This window comes from Dryas octopetala, chromosome 5, assembly GCF_963921425.1.
Source record: "Dryas octopetala chromosome 5, drDryOcto1.1, whole genome shotgun sequence".
Taxonomy (NCBI): Eukaryota; Viridiplantae; Streptophyta; class Magnoliopsida; order Rosales; family Rosaceae; genus Dryas; species Dryas octopetala.
The window spans coordinates 5,385,113-5,397,125 of NC_141370.1; the positions used below are offsets into that span (position 1 = coordinate 5,385,113).

The following is a 12,013-nucleotide window of genomic DNA, read 5'->3' on the forward strand; positions in this document are numbered from 1 at the left end:
CTATAATCTATACACTAAATCATATATACTTTATCGGCTTTTATCAACTTACCCACCTAAATTTTGTCCCGATTTTCACTTCACCACCTAATAAAATTTTTGATTCGATGTGGCACCTTAATTTTTAAAAAAATTTAATTGCAGACCTCTGGTAACTTCCGTCCATTTTAGGGGCTTTTCTGTCCTTTTAGGTGTAAACCCTTTTTATGCAGACCAAAAAAAAAACACTCTGAAAAAAGAGAGAGAATCTCGACTGTTTCTGAAATTTTCGTCAACGATTCCATCACTTTTCTGTGCGATACAAGGAGAGGAGAGTGATGGCCACGTCTAGAATAAAGGATCAACTCAAACATTTTGGGGACCCTCCCATCTACGGTAAGTGGTTTGAAATCTCTGCGTGGTCCTTGTGACTTTTGTCATTGATGGGTATGTGGTGGCAACATTGATGATTTAAAAAAAAAATTTATAGCTTTATTCCTTTTTATGTGGTCCAAAACATAGGTGTCATATTATATTGGATTTTAGGGCATAAAAGGGGGTTTTTTTTTTTTTCAATGTGCATTGCATGTGGTTTTAGATATAATTGATAATTAATTTTTTCACATGTTGGTACTGCTACTGGCTATTGATGGTTTGTTTAGTATATAAGGTTTGTCCTATTTTCAGGTGTGTATTGAATAGATGCTCTGTTGGGTTGTTGTCTATATTGAATATAGCGTTTGTTGGTTTGGTGTATTGAATATAGTATTTGTATCTCGTATATAAATATGACTGCCTAGTGGTTTGAATATGCAGCTTAGTAAAGTAATGTGTGTATTGCCTAGTGGTTTATTAGTGCTTGAATACAGCAACTAAATATGCAGCTTAGTGTTTTAATGTATTGTAAATTGGTTTGAATATGCAGCTTAGTAACTTAAATATGCTATTTAGTGTGATAATTAAATATGTGATCATGTAATAATAGTGGTGTATTGTCCTTGTGATTTAGGTGATGGTGAAGACAACTTTACCATAGAAATTCACTATAGCTAAGGGTAAATTTGTAGAGTTAAGTGACCAGAAGAAGATGTAGTGGGAGGAAAAGTGGTTTGGGCTGACTGGTTATCCTCGGATTTTATGTCACTATTTGATTTGGATGATACAGCTAGGGCCCTTGGGATTAAGGGTCTTGTAGGCTAGTGGTATAGGGTCCCAGACAGTGAGGAATATCATGGGTGGGTACATGTGGTCAGTGATGGTCTTTTTTGGTATGGTGAGTAGGCACTTGCCTCCAAACCATGTGCAAAGTTGTTTTTTTGACCATGGTGAGGAAGTAGGCTTGATTGAACCAACACCACAACCTTCATAAACCAACATCAATGAGCCAGAACCTTTAGAAATTGAACAAATGCCACAAGCTTCTCTAGATGAACCAAGTCTTTCCTAAACCACATCACTCCTTTGTGAGGCTGCACCAAAATCACATGTTGTAGATGGTGATTCTAACTTGTTTGATGTTGAGGTGGGAGGTGAAGTGAATGAACAAGATGAAGAACCAGAGGAAGTGTAGGTTCAAGCTGCTGAAAATGGTGATGATGATTATGAGTTTGTAGATTCAGATTATGAGCAGAGTGATGGTGGACAAGACAAGGTGGTTGAATCTTCTAATGACATACTATTTGACGATAATGTGGAAGAGAATGTTGAAGGAGAAGGAACAACAAGTGCAGCCCCAAGAGAATTTATGTTTGGTGATGTTGAGACTGAGGATGAAGACTCAAATGAACTTAGGAGCTTATATGGCTCATCAGATGGTGAGGATTTCCATGCGGAAAAGAGACCTAAAATGAAGAATATATTGAAATACACTCAGTGGAGGAGAGAAATAGATTTAAAAGATCCAAAATTCAAAGGGGGGTTGATGTTTGCACATGCTAGTGAGTTTAGAGAGGTAGTTAGGGAATATGCAATAAAAAATGGTAAGAGTGTGAAGTTTGTCTTGAATGAGGGTTACAAGATACAGGTGAGGTATGAGGCACCCGTGGAGAGAAGAGAAAAGAAAAGTGGTGGGAATAAAGGAAAAGGGAAAAAGGCCAATGGGAATAGTACCAATGTTGAAAAAGGGAAACAAAAGAAGAGAAAGTACAAGAAGTTCACATCTCTCTGCCCATGGAGGATTTATGTCTCCAAGATAGAGTAGACAGACACACTTGTGGTCAAGACTTATAAAAATGTCCACCAATTTTGTAATAGGTAAGAGAGCAACAACAGCTACACCTCTAAGTGGTTAGCTGAGAAATATGTTGATGAGCTCACAAACCCTAAGTGGGATGTGACCCAATTTTAGAACACAGTTAGGAAACAATATTGTGTACGTAAATGTGTCACAAATCAAGTGTTATAGGGCAAGGGCAAGGGCAGCGATGAAGCTTGAGGGTAGCTATACTGAGCAATATGCTTTGTTGAATGACTATACTGATGAGATCCTAAGAACAAACCCTGGAAGTACTGTGAAGGTCAAGATTAAGCTTGAGGGAGGTAAAGCAAGGTTTGTTAGGATGTATATTTGCTTTGAGGCATTGAGGAAGAGGTTTGTGGAAGGTTGTAGGCTAGTGGTGGGGTTGGATGGCTGCCACATTAAAGGTCCACATCCTGGGCAATTATTGGCAGCTATTGGAATAGATGCCAACAATGGCATGTATCCAATAGCCTATGCCATTGTGGAAATTGAAAATAGGACAATTTGGACTTGGTTCTTGGAACTATTTTTGCAGGATGTTTGAATTGAAGATAATCATGAATGGGTGTTTATTATAAATAAGCAAAAATGATTGTTGAATTCATTGAAGGAGCTTGTGCTACATGCAGAACACAGACATTGTGGTAGGCATTTGTACAATAACTTTAAGTTGTCTCATCCAGGTCTTGGATTGAAGAATAGAGTTTGGGCTACGGCAAGAGCCACCACAAAACCATGGTGGCAAACAGAAATGAAGAGACTGCAAGATGATGATGGTGGAGCTGCTAAGTGGTTTGATGATAAACCTACAAGTCATTGGAGTAGCTCTCATTTCCAAGAGAATTCCAAATGTAACATTTTGCTCAATAACCTGTGTGAGGCATTTAATTCTTCTATAGTGCAAGCAAGAGATAAACCAATCTTCACTATGTTGGAGAAGATTAGGACCTACATAATGGTGAGGATGGCAAGAATGGGAGAAGATGCAGAAGGGTAGAAGGATGTAGGGCCTAGAATTGAGAAAATTATTGAGAAAAATAAGGTGGAGAGTGGAAGCTGTTTTCCATACTTGGCTGGTGAGGGTATTTATCAAGTGATGAACCTAGCTCAAGTGGCATTTACTGTGGATTTGAGAAAGCACACTTGTTCTTGCAGGAGATGGGATCTAACAGGCATACCTTGTTGTCATGCCATATCTGCCATTTGGAAGAGGATGGATGACCCAATGGATTATGTCCATTCTTGCTACAAAAGGCCAACATACATGAGAACTTACCAGCCATACATCACTCCACTACCCAGTCCTGAGTTTTGGCAAAGCAGTGGTAGAGAGACTATTCTACCCCTTGCTTATCATAAACAAATTGGTAGGCCCAAAAAGGCTAGAATCAGAGAGACAAATGAGCCCCCACCACCATCACAAGATCAGAGTAGAGTCCCCAGACATTACATCAAGATCAAATGCAAAAAGTGTGGGTAACAAGGTCACAATGTTAGATCTTGTGGCAGGAGGAATGTCTCAACTGGTGGACAGGTTTAGACTTGTGTTTTGTTTTATGTGCTATATTTGAAATTTGACTCCATTTATCATTTGCCAATCTAATTATGTTGTTGGTTCAACCAAACTGAAGCAGTCCAAAGTTCACAACCTCTGCATAGTGACTTTGTTGGTGGTGGATCACAGCCTCTGCCCCATTTCAATCAGGCTGGATCTCAAACCCCATGATCCACCCCATCAGCATCCCAACCCCTCCCAAAATCCAACTTAGTGGGATCTCAAGTGCAGACAAGCAAGAACATAAGGCTAAAGTTCCTGCAAAAAGGGTTACTATAAGGAAAACCAAGCAGGCAGCTCAGAAGATGGCACAACCTTAGAAGCCAAGTGTTTTGGGCTTTTCATGAAGTTTTTTATAACAGGGTTTAGAGACCAGATTTTTGTGGAAGACTACTTTTGTTTTTTTGGCATCATGAAGGCTATGAGTGAAGAAAAAGAGACCAAGAACACATTTTGACTGTTTTTGAAGACATGAATGTTTTTGCTAGCTGATTTGGTTTTTAAAGACAATGAGTCAAGATTAGTGTTTGTTGTTGTTGACTGATTAGGACTTGTTTTAAGACATTTAGCCGAGAATGATGTTTGTTATTGTTGACTGATTAGACCTTTTTAAATTGGAATTAAGACCAAAATATTGTTGACTGATTTTGTTGTTTTGAGATGTTGATTAATGTTGGTCTCTGTTATTGTAGTTGCCTTTTTAGAGTTTACAGGTGCTGCAGTACACTTTTTAGACTTGCAAATGTCAACATTTTGTCTAAAATAAGACTTACAACCATCATTTTGTCTAAAATCTGCTGATAAGCTCACGAAGTGGATTTGATGATGTTGGTCTCTGTACCATATGCCTTGTGGCTTAATGATGTAGGACAAGAATATCATTTCTCCTTTCCTTTCTTTATAACCCCACACATCATCTCTTGTCTTTCTTTTCTCCAACATTCCCCACATGCTTTCCTTAAACAACTCTCACAAACTCATGCTTTAGCTTGTCTATTTGCTGAAAGTTGCCCATCAAACTGTCAGCCACCTCATTCCCCTTTGGTTTCCTCTTCTTTGTGCGCCAGCTCTCTCCATCCATGTTTTCTATTTGCTTGGTGTTGTTTTGTTTATTTGAATTATTGTCTTATAATCTCCCTATTAAAGGGTGTTTGGTTGTATTTGTTAGATTCAATGAAATATACAGAAAATTAAGCCCCAAAGTTCTGAGTTTTCTCTCTATTCTTCTTTCTGATTCAAAGAAGTCTCGTCCCTAGCACAAGAGCTAGCCTCCTAACTTTCCCGTTACGTCACTTAAAATGAATGTATAAAATTGATTGCTATTGAGTTTTAATTTATTTTTTTTCCTCTTTTTGGTGCTAGCTGATAGCCTATTAAATTATGTTTCTCTACTAAGCTTGCTAACAGATTATTTTTTACTACTGTTAACAGGTCTTTGGAGGAAGGAGCAGAGGAATTTATTGTGAAGCCAGTAAAACTATCAGTCGACATAATCAGCAGGGTCAATGAATTAAGGACATAGCAAAATGAGTTATTACAATATCAAAGGTTCAGGTTGTTGGGTTTTGTTTCTTTTAATGTTGTTCTCAATTTGGGTGGTGATTATTGGCTTATTGCTCTCTGATCAGAGAAAAAAAATAGGAGAAAGACATCTCCAATGGCGGGAACCAAGTAGATTAGGGGTATGGGTTAGTGCCATGTTTGGGTTAATAGAGGTTTACACTTAAAAAGACAGAAAAGCCCCTAAAATGGACGAAAAATTGGACGGAAGTTACCAGAGGTTTGACATTGAAATTTTTTAAAAATTAAGGTGCCACATCGAGTCAAAAATTTTATTGGGTGGTGAAGTGAAAATCGGGACAAAGTTCAAGTTGGTAAGTTGATAAAAAGCCTACTTTATATACCATAATACTCTTTATACACTATAATCTATATACTAAACTTTATATATTTTATAATTTATACTTTATATTATTTATGACATGGTATAAGATATTAAAATTTAGGCCCTTTAGAGTATTTTTAATTATTTTTTATATATAAATATATTAAAGTTTAGGGTTTAAAAATATAGAAAAGTAGGATTAAATACCAAATTTCAATAATTTTTTGGTATAGCATGAAGATCATATAATATTTCAATTGAACTACTAAATTTAAATGTAGTTTTTTAGATTAAGTCACAAATATATTGGCCCCTTTGATTTGAGCTTTTTCCATTTGACATTTTTGTCCTTTGGCCCACATATGATGGTGTTAATTAAAATTTATAAGGTTTTGACAAAATTACCCTTGAGGCTTTTATATAATCTTGAAAATTTGCTAATGTAGTCTCAACTTCACATTTAGTTGTGACTGTACAACATTCACAACTTCAAATTTAGTTGTGACTGAACGACAATCACATATAACTTGTGAGATAGTTACAGTTAAGTTGTGACTTAATTGAATTATTTTAAAAAAATTTATACTAAAATATAGTATAAATAGAAGTCAAAACAATACTTTTACTCAAAATAATACATAGTATAGAGGTGTGAGTTGTCTATTTCAATTTACCAAGACAGTCACAATTAAGTTGTGACTGGATTGATTTTTTTTAATACAATATAGTATAAATTAATGTAATATTTGTAATGTAATATTATTTTTTATTTATTATAGTGGCATGTGATGTAATATTTGTAAATTTTAATACCTTTTACTTTATTATTTTGTTTGACTTTTCAACTAGTACCTAATCTAAAATGGTAATTAATTTTGGTACTTAAACTAAAAAGTTATTAAAATTTAGTAGTTAAAATCAATAGACATTTAAAAATAACTAAACGAAACTCCAAAAAAGCCAAATGAAACCCAAACTTTTTTTTTTTTCTTTCCAATTGTCCAAAGGCCCTAAACTCCAAACTCCAATCAACCCTTAACCTTTTTTTTCTCTCTATTTTTTTTCTTTTTTTTTTCTTTTCTTAACAATTGTTCTATTTAAAAATATAATACAATTTTTAAAAGTTGAATTATAACTTTTTCTAATCTTTAAATGAAAAGATAAGGAATATTACTCAAGGAGTCAAATTTCGAAATTTTCGGCGAAATTTCGTCGAAAATTTCGTTTTTTAGGGGTATGGAAATTTTAACACCATACCAAATTATTTCGAAAAATTTCGCCGAAATTTTCTGAAATTCCCGAAATTTCGGCGAAATTTTCGATATAGAGACCGGAGAGAGAGGGAGGCTGAGACCGGAGCGAAAGAGGCAGAGCCGCCGCCGTCACCATCGCCGGAGGGAGAGGCAGAGCCGCTCGTGCCGTCGAAGGAGGGAGAGAAGAGATCCGGGGAGGGAGAGAGGGAGATCGGGAAGGGAGAGGGAGATGGAGCAAAGAGAAGAGAACATGGAGAAGGAGGGAGTGAGGGACTAGGAGAGAGAAAGAGAAGATGAGAACTGAAGAAGGAAAGAAAAAAAAAAAAAAAGAGGTCTGGACTGTCTGGTTAGTCACGGGGGCAGAGAGGAAGAAGTGAAGAACTGAAGAAGGAAAGAAGAAAAAAAAAAGAAAAAAAAAGAAAAAGAAAGAGAGAGGGAGGAGAGGGAGGAGAGAGAAGAGAAAGAATGAGTGGGGTAGGGGGGTAGGCGTGAATCACGGGGAAGAGAAGAAAAGGGAAAGAAAAAAAAAGAAGAGAAAAAGAAAGGAAAACGAAAAAAAAAAAAAGAAAAAAAAAAGGAAAGAAAAAAAAAAGAAAGAAAAAAAAAGAAGAGAAAAAAAAAGGAAAGAATTTTTTTATTTTTTTTTAAGGTAGATTGAGATTTGGAGTCTTTAGACAATTGGAAAGAAAAAAAAAATTTAAGATTTTATTTGGGATTTGATTTGGTCATTTTGGTGTTTCGTTTAATTGTAAACATAAATTATGAAAAAGACATAATATGGTATATTAGTAAAAAAACGAAAAAAGACATAACACAGGCTACACAACAAGTTAGTATTTGGATCTGAAGATTAATAAAATAATAGAGTTTACAATGGGGTACATAGGTCAGATTGAGCAAATGTGAGGTGTTATTTATATAATTATTAATTAGTGACCCATTTTTTTAACAGTATTTACCATCAGCGCGCATTATATTCATCTTATATTACATAAAACCTACTATATAATTTAGTTTTTTCAATGTTTTTTATCAATACAGTAGATAATATGTTAAATAAGCATATAGTCAAGTTTCATTCAAAATTTCCGTGTTTTGATAGCAATTTTCGTCGTTTTTATCAAATTTTGTCGAAATCGAAATTTTAATCGAAATTTCCACGAAAATTTCCGTCGAAATTTTCATCGAAAATTTCCTCGAAACCGAAATTTTACTCCTTGATATTACTATACACTCATGTTATTATATACTTTTATGTTGACCAAATATGGCCATAACCTATATGATGGCCAAACTGCCAAAGATCAGCACCCACCAATTTTGGCCATCACCTTTAGAGGATCAATACCAAGGAATAAAATTTCGGGTTTCGAGAAAATTTCGAAGATTTTTAAATTTCGACAAAAATTAGACGGAAATGACGAAAATTGCTATCAAAATACGGAAATTTTGAATGAAACTTTATCATATGTTTATTTTTCATAATATCTACTAAATTGATAAAAAATATTGAAGAAATCAAATTATATAGTAGGTTTCATGTGATATAAGATGAATATAATGCACGCTGGAGACAAATATTGTTAAATAAAATTAGTATAATGAATAAATGAAATTTGTATATTATCTATACTCTATTATAAGTACACTAAACCCTATATATTTTATAATCTATATTCTATATTGTTTAGGATATGGTATATGATATTAGGGTTTAGGCCCTTTAGGGTATTTTAAATTATTTTTTATATAGAAATATATTAGAGTTTACTAATTTAGGGTTTCAAAACAACTAAACGAAATTCCAAAACGGTCAAACGAAACCTCAAACTATTTTTTTTCTTTACAATTGCCCAAAGACCCCAAATCCCAATTAACCCTAAACTTTTTTGTTTTCCTTTTGTTTTCTTCTTTTTCTTTCCTTCCTTTCCTTTCCTTTCTTTTCTCCCGAGGCTCCAGCGCTCCACTGTTTTTCTTCTTCAGTTCTTCATCCTCTCTCTCTCTCTCTCTCTCTCTCTCTCTCTCTCTCTCTCTCTCTCTCTCTCTCTCTCTCTCTCTCTCTCTCTCTCTGTATCTCCCCCTGCCCTCGCCCCATCACCCCTTTGCCCTTGCCCCGTCGCCCCCTGCCCTCGCCTCTCTCTCCCTCGATCTCCCCCTGCCGTCGCCTTTCTCGCTCGATCTCCCCTGCCGCCACCCCTCTTTCTCCCTAGATCTCCCCTCTGCCGCCCCCTGCCACCGTTCCATTTTTCTCCAAAAACCCAGCCTTCCAAAACCCGATCTCACTGAAAATTTCGCCGAAATCCTCGAAATTTCAGCGAAATTTCGATAATTTCGACAATTTCGACGAAATTATCCTTAAAATTTAACAAATATGAGTTTCGATTTCGACACCCCAAAAAATCGAAATTTAACACCCTGATCAACACCCACCAACTTTTGCCATTTGAAGTGTTGGCTAAAGATTGCTAACTTTTTCTTTTCTTTTTCTTTTTTTTTCCCTTTTTTTTTTCTCTTTTCTTTTTTTCTTTACTTTCTTTTCCTTCCTTTTCCTTTCTATTTCTTTCCTTCCTTTTCCTTCCCTTCCTGTGACTCTCTCTTCTTCCCTCTCTTTTCTCTCTCCCAATCCCAGCCCATCTCTCTTCTTCCCTCTCATTTCTCTCTCACAGCCCAGTCGCGTGCATCTTTTCCTCATTCCTCCTTCCTTCTTCTCCTATCCCTCCCTAATCTCCCTTTCTTCCTCCTCTCCTCCCCATTGGCTAGGTTTGAACTGTTTTTTACAGTTTTGCTGGGTTTGGACTTTGGACAGAGAGAAAAGCGGTGTGCGAATTTGGCAAAATTTCAGAAATTTTCATGAAATCTGGACGAATGCTTGTTAAAATTTTCATACCTCTAAAAAATGAAATTTTATTCCTTGGTCGTTACCAAGGAGTATAATTTCGGTTTCAAGGAAATTTTGGATGGAAATTCTGACGGAAATTTTCGCGAAAATTTCGATTTCAACAAAATTAGACCAAAACGATGAAAATTGCTATCAAAATACGAAAATTTTGAATGAAAATTGACCATATGTTTATTTAACATATTATCGACTACATTGATATAAAACATTGAAGAAACCAAATTATATAGTAGGTTTCATGTAATATAAGATGAATATAATGCGTGCTGGAGGCAAATACTGTTAAATAAAATTAGTATAATGAATAAATACAATTAGTATATTCTTTATGCTCTATAATTTATATACTAAACCCTATATACTCTATATACCTAATACTCTTTATACTCTATAATTTATGCACTAAACCCTATATACTCTATAATTTGTACTCTATATTTTTTAGGATATGGTATAAGATATTAGGGTTTAGGCCCTTTAAGGTATTTTTAATTTTTCTTTATATAGAAATGTATTAGGGTTTAGAGTTTAAAAACAATTAAATCAAACTCCAAAAGATCCAAACCAAATCTCAAACGAAATCCTAAACCTTTTTTTTTCTTTCCAATTGTCCAAATGCCCCAAACCCCCCAATCAACCCTAAATTTTGTTTGTTCTTTTTTTTTTGTTCTTTTCGTTTTATGTTCTTTTCTTTCCTTCCTTTCCTCATGTGACTTCTTCCTTCTCATTTCCTCTTTCCCAGTCTCAGACGCCATACCCACTGCGCATCTCTTCTCTCACCTTCCTTTTTCTCCTTCTTTTCCTCCTTCTCGGATCTCTCTCTCTTCCTCCTCTCCCTCCTCGGATCTATTCTCTCTCTCCAGCGACTAGTCTCTGCCTCCAAAAATTTTGAGATAGAGGCCAAAGTGATTTAAGACATTGTTAAGTAAAAGTACAAGTGAATTCACCTTTACAAACTGATGTTCTTTTCGGATACAAAGGCCAAAGTGATTGACAAACAGAGTAAACTGTCAAAACATATTTGTCTTTGGGTACACAAACCCAATTCAATAGACACAATTTCATAATCAAAAGTATATAAGTTCATATATTTTTTTACGCCTTTTCAACAAAGCGGAATCTAATCAAGTTACCCAAACAATCAAATTTTCAATTTATGTATTTTTGTTTTTTTTTTTTTTTTTACATACATAACATTCAAACAATGAAATTTACAATTAATGGCATTTTAAATGATGGAATATCATTTAAGATTTGTTATGTAAATTAAAAATACTCAATCCAAACACACAGTGCAAACAACCATTTTCACATGTCATCAAAATTATCTTAAGGCTCGTCTTATCAAATTTTGGTTTGTGGAATATGTGTCTGTATATGTAGAATATTGATTTTGAGCGAAAAGAAATTGAGAGAAGCACTAGCTCCCCTCAATTGTGCATTGTACTTGAGTCAACTATCTTTGATTTAGGCCTAGTAGTTGGTACTTGTGCTATGAGAATAATCAGTTTCAGTTGTATTGTGAAAATAATCAGCTGTGAACTAAAGCAGCTGAATGTTTGGTAAATTAAATCTTTAAAAGTGTTATTAGTATAAAAAACAATGCAAAATGTTTGGTTAATTTTCATCTTAGAAGTATTATGACCATATATAATGACTAAAATGGACAAGAAGCTCAAATGGCTTTTCTCATCCGTATGGTATAAAAAAAATAACTTTTAATTGCATTTACACATTTTAATTCTTGATGTGCTTGAATTTAGGGTCTGTTTGATACTCTATTTAAAAACCGTTTTCTGTATTTAAAAACACAAAATTGTTTTTAAATTACAAAGCAACCCTTTTTCTAAAAATGATTAAACATTGTTATTCAAAGTTTTTTTTTTTTTTTTTTTCTTTCGCACGTGTTCTCTGCCTCACCACCAACTCTGCTTCATCTCCCTCTAAGTAGTTGGCCAAGATACTCAGCACAAACCCACACTACCATCGACAGAGAGAGATAGAGAAAGGGGGATGGGGAAGAGAGAGAGAGAGTTTCAGATTTCAAAAGAGTCTTAGATCCAGAGGCAAGCAAAACCATGGAAAACTTGCAAGTTGCTACCATGGTTGTTCTGCTTCGTTTTGGTTTAGGGATAATGAGAATTTGTCATCACTTGTGTGCTTAATTGAGTGGATAACAGAAATCATGAATTTACTTGGTATT

At 34.9% G+C, this 12,013-nt stretch overlaps 1 protein-coding gene across 1 annotated transcript; it reads left to right on the forward strand.

Moving 5' to 3' along the window:
- The first annotated feature begins 2,402 nt into the window (after window positions 1–2,402).
- LOC147283728 (uncharacterized) lies at window positions 2,403–3,698 on the forward strand. Its single transcript, XM_086245575.1, has 3 exons — window positions 2,403–2,756; window positions 2,829–3,211; window positions 3,374–3,698. The coding sequence occupies exons 1-3, from the start codon at window positions 2,403–2,405 to the stop codon at window positions 3,696–3,698; spliced, it is 1,062 nt and encodes a 353-aa protein (XP_086101701.1).
- The last annotated feature ends 8,315 nt before the right edge of the window (window positions 3,699–12,013 follow it).